The sequence below is a fragment of the Rhinoderma darwinii genome, chromosome 1 (assembly GCF_050947455.1).
Source record: "Rhinoderma darwinii isolate aRhiDar2 chromosome 1, aRhiDar2.hap1, whole genome shotgun sequence".
Classification (NCBI taxonomy): domain Eukaryota; kingdom Metazoa; phylum Chordata; class Amphibia; order Anura; family Rhinodermatidae; genus Rhinoderma; species Rhinoderma darwinii.
In genome coordinates this window covers 296,295,489-296,306,888 of record NC_134687.1, presented here as the reverse complement: position 1 = coordinate 296,306,888, position 11,400 = coordinate 296,295,489, and the positions used below count along the sequence as shown (strand labels likewise).

At 46.5% G+C, this 11,400-nt stretch overlaps 1 protein-coding gene and 1 non-coding gene across 4 annotated transcripts in view; one reads left to right on the top strand and one right to left on the bottom strand.

The window, feature by feature from the left end:
* Positions 1-6,268: 6,268 nt before the first annotated feature.
* On the bottom strand, positions 6,269-6,375 carry LOC142722532 (U6 spliceosomal RNA). The gene has a single exon (XR_012874828.1). It is a non-coding gene; the product is annotated as a U6 spliceosomal RNA (small nuclear RNA).
* A 279-nt stretch (positions 6,376-6,654) lies between these two features.
* TMEM259 (transmembrane protein 259) overlaps positions 6,655-11,400 on the top strand; it is a 34,525-nt gene continuing 29,779 nt past the window's right edge. For 2 of the 3 annotated variants that reach the window (XM_075825365.1, XM_075825367.1), the window contains exons 1-2: positions 6,655-6,796; positions 7,091-7,299. In XM_075825365.1, coding sequence (XP_075681480.1) covers positions 7,102-7,299 — 198 coding nt within the window. In that variant the 5' untranslated portion in view covers positions 6,655-6,796; positions 7,091-7,101. The remainder of the gene's footprint in view (positions 6,797-7,090; positions 7,300-11,400) is intronic. The other variant, XM_075825366.1, reaches the window with a different exon arrangement.

The following is an 11,400-nucleotide window of genomic DNA, read 5'->3' as shown; positions in this document are numbered from 1 at the left end:
ATCTACAGGGGGGCTGTGTGTGGAGCGATCTACAGGGGGCTGTGTGTGGAGCGATCTACAGGGGGGCTGTGTGTGGAGCGATCTACAGGGGGGCTGTGTGTGGAGCGATCTACAGGGGGGCTGTGTGTGGAGCGATCTACAGGGGGGCTGTGTGTGGAGCGATCTACAGGGGGGCTGTGTGTGGAGCGATCTACAGGGGGGCTGTGTGTGTAGCGATCTACAGGGGGGCTGTGTGTGGAGCTATGTACAGGGGGCTGTATCTGGAACTATCTACAGGGGGGCTGTATCTGGATCTAGCTACAGGGGGGCTGTGTGTGGAACTAGCTACAGGGGGGCTGTGTGTGGAACTAGCTACAGGGGGGCTGTGTGTGGAGCGATCTACAGGGGGGCTGTGTGTGGAACTAGCTACAGGGGGGCTGTGTGTGGAGCGATCTACAGGGGGTCTGTGTGTGGAGCGATCTACAGGGGGCTGTGTGTGGAGCGATCTACAGGGGGGCTGTGTGTGGAGCGATCTACAGGGGGGCTGTGTGTGGAGCGATCTACAGGGGGGCTGTGTTGGAGCGATCTACAGGGGGGCTGTGTGTGGAGCGATCTACAGGGGGCTGTGTGTGGAGCGATCTACAGGGGGCTGTGTGTGGAGCGACCTACAGGGGGGCTGTGTGTGGAGCGATTTACAGGGGGGCTGTGTGTGGAGCGATCTACAGGGGGGTTGTGTGTGGAGCGATCTACAGGGGGGTTGTGTGTGGAGCGATCTACAGGGGGGTTGTGTGTGGAGCCATCTACAGGGGGGTTGTGTGTGGAGCCATCTACAGGGGGGCTGTGTGTGGAGCCATCTACAGGGGGGCTGTGTGTGGAGCCATCTACAGGGGGCCTGTGTGTGGAGCGACCTACATTGACCAGTAGCAGAGTTACACAACTGGAAAAAAAAATCCCCATCATATAACTCTGCTACCTGTCAATTGAAAAGTCATCCACCACAGGGTCTCCCTGACTTTCATTATTCTCAGCCTTTTGGTTTGTCCTGCAGCTGCTGCCGTGATGAGCAAATGTTATACCCAAAATAGAAAAAGTAATACAGACGACATAACCTGATCCATAATATCTGTGATATCCAGACAGTCTAGAGATCCACAGTTAGAATGTGCACATGTTATTTGCAGAAGGATCTGGCCGTGATACTGTCTGGTGTGATACTGTGATCTAAACCTACCGTGTGGAACTGTTGCTTCTGTTATTCCCTTGTTCTGCTCCTTTGATGGAGAAGAATAACGGAATAACACAATGCAGATGTGAACATACATGTATAAAACATGGACGTGCCGAGTCATTCAAAGCCCTCCGTTCTGCCTTATAGTGGAAGTATCTTTAAGGACCCCCAACCAAGAGCCATCTACAGGGGGGCTGTGTGTGGAGCCATCTACAGGGGGCCTGTGTGTGGAGCGACCTACATTGACCAGTAGCAGAGTTACACAACTGGAAAAAAAAATCCCCATCATATAACTCTGCTACCTGTCAATTGAAAAGTCATCCACCACAGGGTCTCCCTGACTTTCATTATTCTCAGCCTTTTGGTTTGTCCTGCAGCTGCTGCCGTGATGAGCAAATGTTATACCCAAAATAGGAAAAGTAATACAGACGACATAACCTGATCCATAATATCTGTGATATCCAGACAGTCTAGAGATCCACAGTTAGAATGTGCACATGTTATTTGCAGAAGGATCTGGCCGTGATAATATGTGTTTATGCCGGATATTGGGCGTGGTTGGGGTGTGGCTTAAAATTTCCCTCTTTTCCGAATTCAAAAGTTGGGCGGTATGTACGGTGGCTCAGCAGACAGTATCACACATGATAGGATTAGATACAGTGGCTCAGCAGACAGTATCACACAATAGGATTAGATATAAGGCCCAGCAGACAGTATCACACATGATAGGATTAGATGCAACGGCTCAGCAGACAGTATCACACCATTTTATTGATAATAAAAAAAGCCGTCATCAAAGTAGTCCTGAAATCCGACGTAGTTCAACGACCGAACCTCTAAGAAAACTCACAAATAACGATTAGTTAGGCCTAGATACAGGGCCCATGTGTGATATTGTCTGTGGGACCCTGTATCTAAGCCTACCACAAGGTAGGCTTAGATACAGGGTCCAGCAGACAGTAATCTTATACAGTATAAGATTACTGTGTGCTGGGGCCCTGTATCTAAACCTACCGTGTGGTTGGCTTATATACAGGGTCCATCAGACAGGATCACACATGGGCCATGTATCTAAGCCTACCATGTGATTGACTTAGATACAGGGCCCAGTAGACAGCATCACACAATCTGTGATCCTGTCTCATGGGCCCTCTAAGCCTGCTACATCGAAGGCTTAAAGGGGTTGTCCAGTCCCTAAACATTGATGGCCTATCCTCAGGATAGCCCATCAATAGCTGATGTGTCAGGAGCCGGCCAATCAGCTGTTTTGAAGGGGACGCAGCACTCGTACGACAGCTGCTTCCCCTTCATTTCTCTTTCTCGCTCACACTGTGAATCGCCGACACGTATTCACAGTGTGAGCAAGTGACCGGAATGAAGGGGAAGCAGCTCTCGTACGAGTGCTGCGGCCCCTTCAAAACAGCTGATTGGCCGGCTCCCGGGAGACGGACCCCGCCAATCAGCTTCAGCAGACAGGGATATTAATCTTACCCTCCTCTTCAGCCGCGGCGGAAGTTCTGTCCTGACTCTATCCGGGATCACAATGTTGTGCGCGGTGCATAGTGTTCTGACGTCATGCGCTGCGCACAGCGCTGTGACGTCAGGACCTCCGCTGTAATCCGGAACCAGGAAGGTAAGTACTGTCAGTTACTACAGTATTAGGGGCCCGCGGCCCGAGTTACTATAGTAACTTTTTATTGATGTGGTACAGGGGGCCGCGGGCCCCTGTCTTTGGGGCCCGGTCTCAATTGCGACCGCTGCGACCCCTATAGCTACGCCACTGAGTTCTATACAGCCCCCCTGTAGACAGTGCTATACAGACCCCTACCCTGTAGGTAGTGCCAAACAGCCCCCCTGCAGACTGTGCTATACAGCGCCCCCTGTAGGCAGGGCTATACAGTCTCTTCATAAAGTGCTATACAGCCCTCCCTGTAGACAGTGCTATATTTTAAGTATCACGAAGAGGGACAACCAATGCGGTGCACAGCGCATTGCGGCAATTTTTTTAATTCTAAGCCACGCCTCCAATCCCAACCAATTCCCGCCCATACACACCCGGTTCAGCCCACACAGTATCATGCTCCCATAGAGCCTCCCACACAGTATAATACCAAATAGCTGCCACCATACAGTATATTGTATCACTGCCTGTATGAACGATTAAAAATTTAATTTTATTGAGGTAAGTCAAAACACTAAAATAAAGGCTAGGTAGCCAAAATACTAAACAGGCATAAGCAAAATGACCAGAGAGGGGGGTACAAGACAGGTATCACACACATATGTGCACCTACAGTACCAATGTGTCACTCCCTCTTCCTGCTTATTATGATATAATGCCCTGGTCAATTATGCCAAGAGTTGTGTCCCTATACAGTATAATGTCCCCATAGATGCACCCATATAGTATAATGCCCAAACAGATGCCCCAAACAGTATAATGCCCACAGATTCCCCTATACAGTATATGGCCCACACAGATGCCCCCATACAGCATAATGCCCCATAGCTGCCCCATGCAGCATAATGCCCCCATAGCTGCCCCATACAGTATAGTGCCCCCCATAGCTGCCCCATACAGTATAATGCCCCATAGCTGCCCCATACAGATTAATGCCCCCAAAGCAACCCCCATACAGCATAATGCCTCCATAGCTGCCCCATAGGGTATAATGCCCCCTAGCTGCCCTTATACTGTATAATGCCCCCTTAGTTGCCCCTAGTGCCAGTGCCTTTGTAGATAGTGACACTGCCCATGTAGATAGTGCCCCTTTATAGTGCCACAGTGTCTATGTAGATAGTGCCGCGCACCCCTTAAAGATAGCGCCACCTCCACCCTGTAGAAAGCGCCATTGGGACTCCCTGTAGGAGCGGAATCCCCAGCCAGAGCATAGGCCGGGAAATCCGCTCCTAGAGGGAAGCCCTGATGTCACTGTCCATATATGGACAGTGACGTAAGTGGCTACTCCTTGAGCGGAATCCACGTTGCCGACTCTGGCCGGGGATTTTGCGACAGTGACATCAGGGCTTCCCCGAGCACAGCGCTTAAAGTAGCGCTGTGCCCGGGAGTCCCCGGCGAGCAGAGCAGCTCCCTCTGCTCCTCCGATTCGAACTAATTCTGAAGCAGGGAGCTGATGGTTCGCTGCTTCAGAATTTAGTTCAACTGTATCTGCATCCTGAGGACGCAGATACTATTGAATGTGGCGTCTTTACCGCTGTAGCAGCCATAGCGGCTGCTAGCAGAGCCTCTGGGCACGGGCCCCCTCATGCCGCGGGCCCCGTAGCAGCAGCTATGGCTGCTACAGCGGTAGTTACGCCACTGGGTTCCATTGGCCGCTGGAGGTGTCTGTTGTGCAAAGGAACTGTTGCTTCTGTTATTCCCTTGTTCTGCTCCTTTGATGGAGAAGAATAACGGAATAACACAATGCAGATGTGAACATACATGTATAAAACATGGACGTGTCGAGTCATTCAAAGCCCTCCGTTCTGCCTTATAGTGGCAGTATCTTTAAGGACCCCCAACCAAGAGCGCCCATATGCTCTAATAGGGCATGTTGACAAGGGCTGTCCTTATGAGCACTTTGAGTGCTTGTAGTAATGTTTCTATACACATATAATCTCATTTCAGTCTTGCATATTGCTGTTCAGGGTTTTTAGACCACTCTTTAAGAAGAATTGTCGACATTTATCTGATTTGTTTGGCCGGATTTAGAAATGTAACCCTTTCCAGACCTTAACCCCATCACAAACAGGTGCTAGTTCCTACATCGTGACGGATTTATCCGTCACTCTGATCTTGTGGGTACTGACACTATACCCACGAGAGCAGCGGCAGAAGCACGGCTGTTATAAAAGAAAAAGGTCAGAGGACAGAGGCGGAACCGCGACAAGAAAGAACGTGCCGCTTTTTATGCCCGCAAGCGTTTTTGCGCGGTTTCTGCGTCAAAATCATTGCCAAAAATGTCAGTGTGAACAGGGCCTTACACTGACAGGCAATAATACTTTGGTATGCTAAGTATACCATAGCATTATATCTGTGATCAAAAGATCGCATTCTGAAGTCCCCTAGTGGGACAAAAAGAAAAAAATTAAAGCAGTTAAGTAAAGTGGTTTTATTTAGAAAAAGTGTAAAAAAAAAAAACACATACACATATATGGTATCACCGCGATCGTAACGTCTTAAACAATAAATGTAACACATTATGTAAACCGCCGGGTGAATGGCGTCCAAAAAAAACGCAAAAAACTATGGCAAAATTCCTTTTTTTCCCCATTCCCACCACAAAAAAATGAAATAAAAGTTGATCAATAAGTCCCATGTACCCAAAAATAGTACACAATGAAAACTACACCTTGTCCCACAAAAAACAAGCCCACGTTTGGCTACATCAACCAAAAAAATGTCTTGGAATGCAGCGATGCAAAAACAAGTATTTTTTTTTTGCATCGTTTGTCACCGTTGCGACAGGGTTCCGTCGTTTTGACTGAATAAATTAGCGCAGTCGACTGCGCTATTGGTTTTGTCAAGAACAACGGAACCCTGTCAAAACGGTGACAAACGGAAACCATTAGCAACGTTTCCGTCACCATTGAGATCATTGGTGAGGGAAACGTAAGATGAGGTTTCCGTTTGCCTTTTCGCTAATGGGTTAACACGACGGAAACCTCAGACGGAACCCCTCAACGGAGGGGCAATGCTGATGAAAACAGGCCCTTAGCAAAGTATCTGTCACCATTCAGATCAATGGTGATGCAAACGGAAGCTATGGTTTCCGCTTGCCTTTCCGTTGAAGGGTTCCCTCGACGGAAAGCTCAGACGGAACCCCTCAGCGGAAACACAACACTGATGTGAACAGGCCCTTAACACTTTCATTTCTGTGGTCCTATTCCATATGAAGCTCATAACATAGCTCACATTGCACTCAATGCAAATGATTTACAAACCCCTACACTAGGTGTGAAACCAAATATGTACTATTAGCAAACCACAGAACCCTCTATAATAAAATATGGAACACAGAACGTTGGTGGGAGAGTACAATATGTAATCTTCATAAGAAATAAAATATGGAACGCTTCACGAATTTGCGTGTCATCCTTGCGCAGGGGCCATGCTAATCTTCTCTGTATCGTTCCAATTTTAGTATATGTGCTGCCGAAGCGAGCACAAACCACTAGCAGACACATTAGGTATATATAGTCTATTGAAGTTTTTCATTTAAGATTATAGCGACTAAATCACCTTAATTTTCTGCTTCACTTCCACCTTCTATAATCCTCTATACTCTCCATATAAATGTATAGTTTGCCTAATTATTGTTGATTAAGGATTTAGGAAACAACGACGTTGCACAATGCATTTTGGGTAACGTAATTTGCCAGAATATTAGTATAGTACCGCCCACTATCCCATACTGCTTCGCGCATTCACTTTCACGGTCACTAGCGCAATGGCTGAGGCCACAGGAAGCGGAAGAGAGACCGGAAGTAGCCGATAATCAGAGACTGTGCGACTCTGTAAGCTCAAAGGGGTCCCCACCCCACAGAGATAGGGGCAAGAGCGGGGACCCCCCCTCGAACAAGACATAGGTAGGCACGGAGGTATATGGTTGTGGCAGGCAGTTGTAGTGCGGGCACCGGCGCTGTTAGCTGGCACATAGACAGTGAGAGCTTGTCTGCCTCTGGAGCTGGCCATAGTAAATGTGCTATGTTCTAAACGCTGGGTTCTGTGTATGCATCGCGTACAGCGCATGACGGCCGCTACTAGGTTGTACTATGCACAGACTGAACTATCGCATACACCTATGTCTAATTTGTAATGTCACCAGCACCTGTAATTTGTATGAATCTGCTGAAATGTTTTACTTTTCTCCATATTCTAAGTAGCCATCAAGATGTCTGAGAATCAGGGGAATGTTCCTATTAATAACACCAATGGAAACCGGGTTCGGACCCCCAATCTTAACCAGAACCCTCTGATTAATGTGCGGGATCGCCTCTTCCACGCGCTCTTCTTCAAGATGGCCGTCACCTACGCTCGTCTCTTCCCACCATCATTCCGTAGAATTTTTGAATTCTTTGTTCTTCTTAAGGTATTTATTCCTTTTTATATAAGCGCTGCTTGACGACGTTTATATTAATATGATCTGAGTGCTTTTTACCAATGCGGTCAGATCTATTGATCACCGTAAAGATGTAGATTTAAAGGGCATCTCCAGCTTCAATAAGCGTATGTCAATACTGCGCCTAATAGTGTTTTCTTTAAAAACGATATATGTGGTCACCTGCTCTGGAAACCCCATTACTGTATATAAACCTGTGTCTTGTACGGATGTCGTCCGGCGTCTACAAGCTTGTACATACAGGGATGCGGCAGAGGCTTCTGATGGCATTCCTCATCTGTAGATATAAACTCATCCGTGGCCGCGGTAGGGGTCCCCGAGATCAGCTCTACGTCACCTATGCAGGATCCATTCTCTGAAAAGGCGTGAGTAAAATACCACGTATCCCCTATGCAGGTGCCATCCGTTTCTCCCAGCGAGAAGCTGATCGCCATTGGTTTCAGCAGTCCCTTTATTGTATGTGCGAGAAGTTTGTTCATCGTATTGTGAAACGTTCGGTAATATACTTTGTGCATGAATTCTTCGTGGTTTTCAAGAACTTTGCTTGTATTATTGAATGGAAACATGGTTTACCTCCCAGAGGGCTGTATTCACATGCAGTGGAATTGACCAAGAAATCCTTGACCCAATCCACGTGTGGAACATGCGGGTTTGGTAGTGGATTTCACCCTTTGCATTATAATGAATAAAGCCTGTGGCAGAATAGAGCATGTTGTGGATTTAATAATATGCAGCATGTGGAATCTGCACAAAATCGGCAGCATACCTGCCACATGTGAACATAGCTTTGAAGGTACAGTACAGTTATGAGTGCTCTCATGTACCTGATATGATCAGGACACTTTTTCTCCCCCCCCCCCCCCCAATCAAATAACTTCCATTCAATGACAGCAAGCATAGAGCTTGAAAATAGTGTTGAGTTGATATGCAAATTCTATTAAATTGCATAGTTTTTCACTATACAATGAAAAAAACCTCTAAAAGAGGTATTATAGTTTAATAAAGGAGCTGTCTAACCCCTTTTTTGGCATTTGGATTTTTTAAAGAGGGGTCCTCCGTTCAATGGAGAGTCTCTGCCCATAGCCGCAAAAGAAAAGCTCAGAAAGGGAGACATGAAATCCTCTGCCAAGAGTCACTTGCCCTCCTTCACTTTTTTTTTTTTAAGCGTAAATACTTGCCAAGCTATCCTTGTGTAGTGGCCGCCACCTTCCTCGGACACTAGAGAGAAACTCCATGGAGATCTGGCTGCATCACCAGCATTGCTAAGCAATTGCTGAACGTATTTGGGCCGCTGCTTAGCAAATAGCGAGGTCAGATATTCATTAGGGAGAATGAAGGATCCCCTAATGTATAACTTCTGTCTTCCGCTGCCGTTTCTTTTTAATATTGTCTAATTCTGTATGTATACTCACACACAAATGGAAATTACCAAATATAATGTGACCTATATTATCAGAGATTCTAGCTTTAGCCTTAGGCTGTGTTCGTGCAGTGTTTTGTTTTGTTTTTTGGGGGGGGGGGGGATGTTTACACCAAAACCAGAATTGGATCCAGGAGAGCCGATATATAAGCCATTACTTTTATATATGTTTTCTGTTTAGGTTCCATTCCTGGTTTTGACTTAAAAATACATGCGATATCTCCAGCAAATCTGCACTGTGTGAACAAGGCCTTACATTGTGCAATGATGGCAATATTTTCTGGAAGAATAATGACGTTTTTGGCACATTTACTTGCTGGATGTTAACTTTCCGTTGAATAAGGATGTGAATTAGTCGGAACGGAGCCCTGACTGACACAAACTGAAACCGTAGGTTTCTGTTTCTATCACCATTGACTTCGATGGTGACGGATCCGGTGCCAATGGTTTCTGTTTGTCTCTGTTGTGCAGGGGTTCTGTCATTCTGACTGAATGAGTACCGTAGTAGATGAAGCCTTATTGTTGAATGAGGTTTTGTTTTTCAATTCTTTATTTATGCAAAAAATATAATGCAAACCTCTTACTACGGGTTAGGCCTCGTTCACATCTGCGTTGGGGTCCCGTTCTGATCCGTCTGAGCTTTCCGCCAGAACGGGACCCTGAACAGACACCAGAGGTTTCCGTTACCATTGATTTCAATAGTGACAGATCCGCCGGTGCCTGTGGTTTCCGTTTGTCTCTGTGCACTGGACCCATCGTTTTTCCGGAAGCAATAGTGTAGTCGACTACGCTATTGCTTCCGGCAAAACTACGGATCCGGTGCACAACAGAGACAAACGGAAACCACAGGCACCGGCGGATCTGTCACTATTGAAATCAATGGTAACGGAAACCTCTGGTGTCCGTTTAGGGTCCCGTTCTGACGGAAAGCTCCGACGGGGTCCCGTTCTGATGTTCCAACGCAGATGTGAACGAGGCCTTAGCTGTTCTTGTTGAATAAGGTTTTATCTGTTGGGGTATGGTCACACGGTTTTTTTGCTGGCAGAAGATCCTGCCTGGAAAAATCAGCTCCGTTTTTTTTTTTTTAAGTGGTTTTGCACCACACGCGTTTTTTGATTCGATCTTTGACGCGGTTTGCGCAGCAAAAAACTGAACCGTGCCTTAGTTTACTCAATATGTTCATGAATATATTGCTAAATGTTCATGTTCAAAGTCTGTCAGGTATAAGGATATGTCAACATATATTCTGTCCTTGCGCGTTCTCTTCTGCGATAAATCAGCGTATGCATACCCATCACTAAAATGAATGGTGTAGTAATTTGGTGACTATTGTACTATTTTTATTCCTTTAGTGTATCTCCACGTGGAGTTAAAAGATTATACTTCAGGAGTATGCACTATAATAATTTTTCTTCATCGCTTGTTTTACTGAGTTGGCTTGTAGTAGAAATCTCTATTGCTGGCTGCTTTTCTGGATATGGGAGCCATAGAGACTAGCAGGAGGCTCTGTCTCTAACTGCAGAGTTAGGGTATGTTCACACGGCGGGGGTCCGTAACGGCTGAAATTACGGGGATGTTTCAGCCTGAAAACATCCCCGTAATTTCAGCCGTACCGGCATGTGCAGGCGCTTGAACGCCGCGTCAATTACGGCCGTAATTAGCGCTGCTATTCATTGGAGTCAATGAATAGCGGCTCCAATTACGGCCAAAGAAGTGACAGGTCACTTCTTTGACGCGGGCGTCTAGTTACGCGCCGTCATTTGACAGCGGCGCGTAAATATACGCCTCGTGTGAACAGACAAACGTCTGCCCATTGCTTTCAATGGGCAGATGTTTGTCAGCGCTATTGAGGCGCTATTTTCAGACGTAATTCGGGGCCAAAACGCCCGAATTACGTCCGTAAATAGGCCGTGTGAACATACCCTTAGACTCGACTAGCAGCAAAATCGGTAATACAAGTTACTTAGAAAAATGATTATACTGCACACTCCTTCAGTATAACCTTTTTTAACTGAAAGTAGAGATACGTTATAATTTTCTAGGGACATAAAATTTCAACCATTCTTGGCCACGTTTACACTTGTCATATTTGCTGTGGCTTTCAGTGCGATTTGATTTGAGAGCATCTTGCAGATCTATAAGTATAAGTTACCTTCCTATACTCCCTTTCCCAGTACACAATAAGGCTAGATTCACACGAGCGTATGAAACCTCGGACGTTAACGCCCGTTTTTCACGTCGAAGGTGCGTCCATGCTGCATCCCTGCGGGATGCGTTCTCACGCTTCCCCTATAGACTATAGTCTATGGTGGGATTCATGAAGCGCAGAAAGAGTAGGACATGTCCCATTTTTTTAACTGACCCTTTACACTGTCCGTTGAGATAACGGCCGTGTATACGTCCCCATTGAATTACATGAGTCCGTGTGACGGCCGTTGTTGTAATGGCAGTCACGCAGACGTAATCAACGTTCGTGTGAATGAGGCCTAAGCGATGCTGCAGCTCGCTTTTTCCTTCTATTTTAGACTAAACCGGTTTCTAACAGAGAATTAACACGTAATCTGTTCTTTCCAAGGCCTTCACAAAGGACCAGGGGGCATTTATTGTGTGGAAGAAAGACATTTCAGATATCAATATAGGAAAGGGTTCTT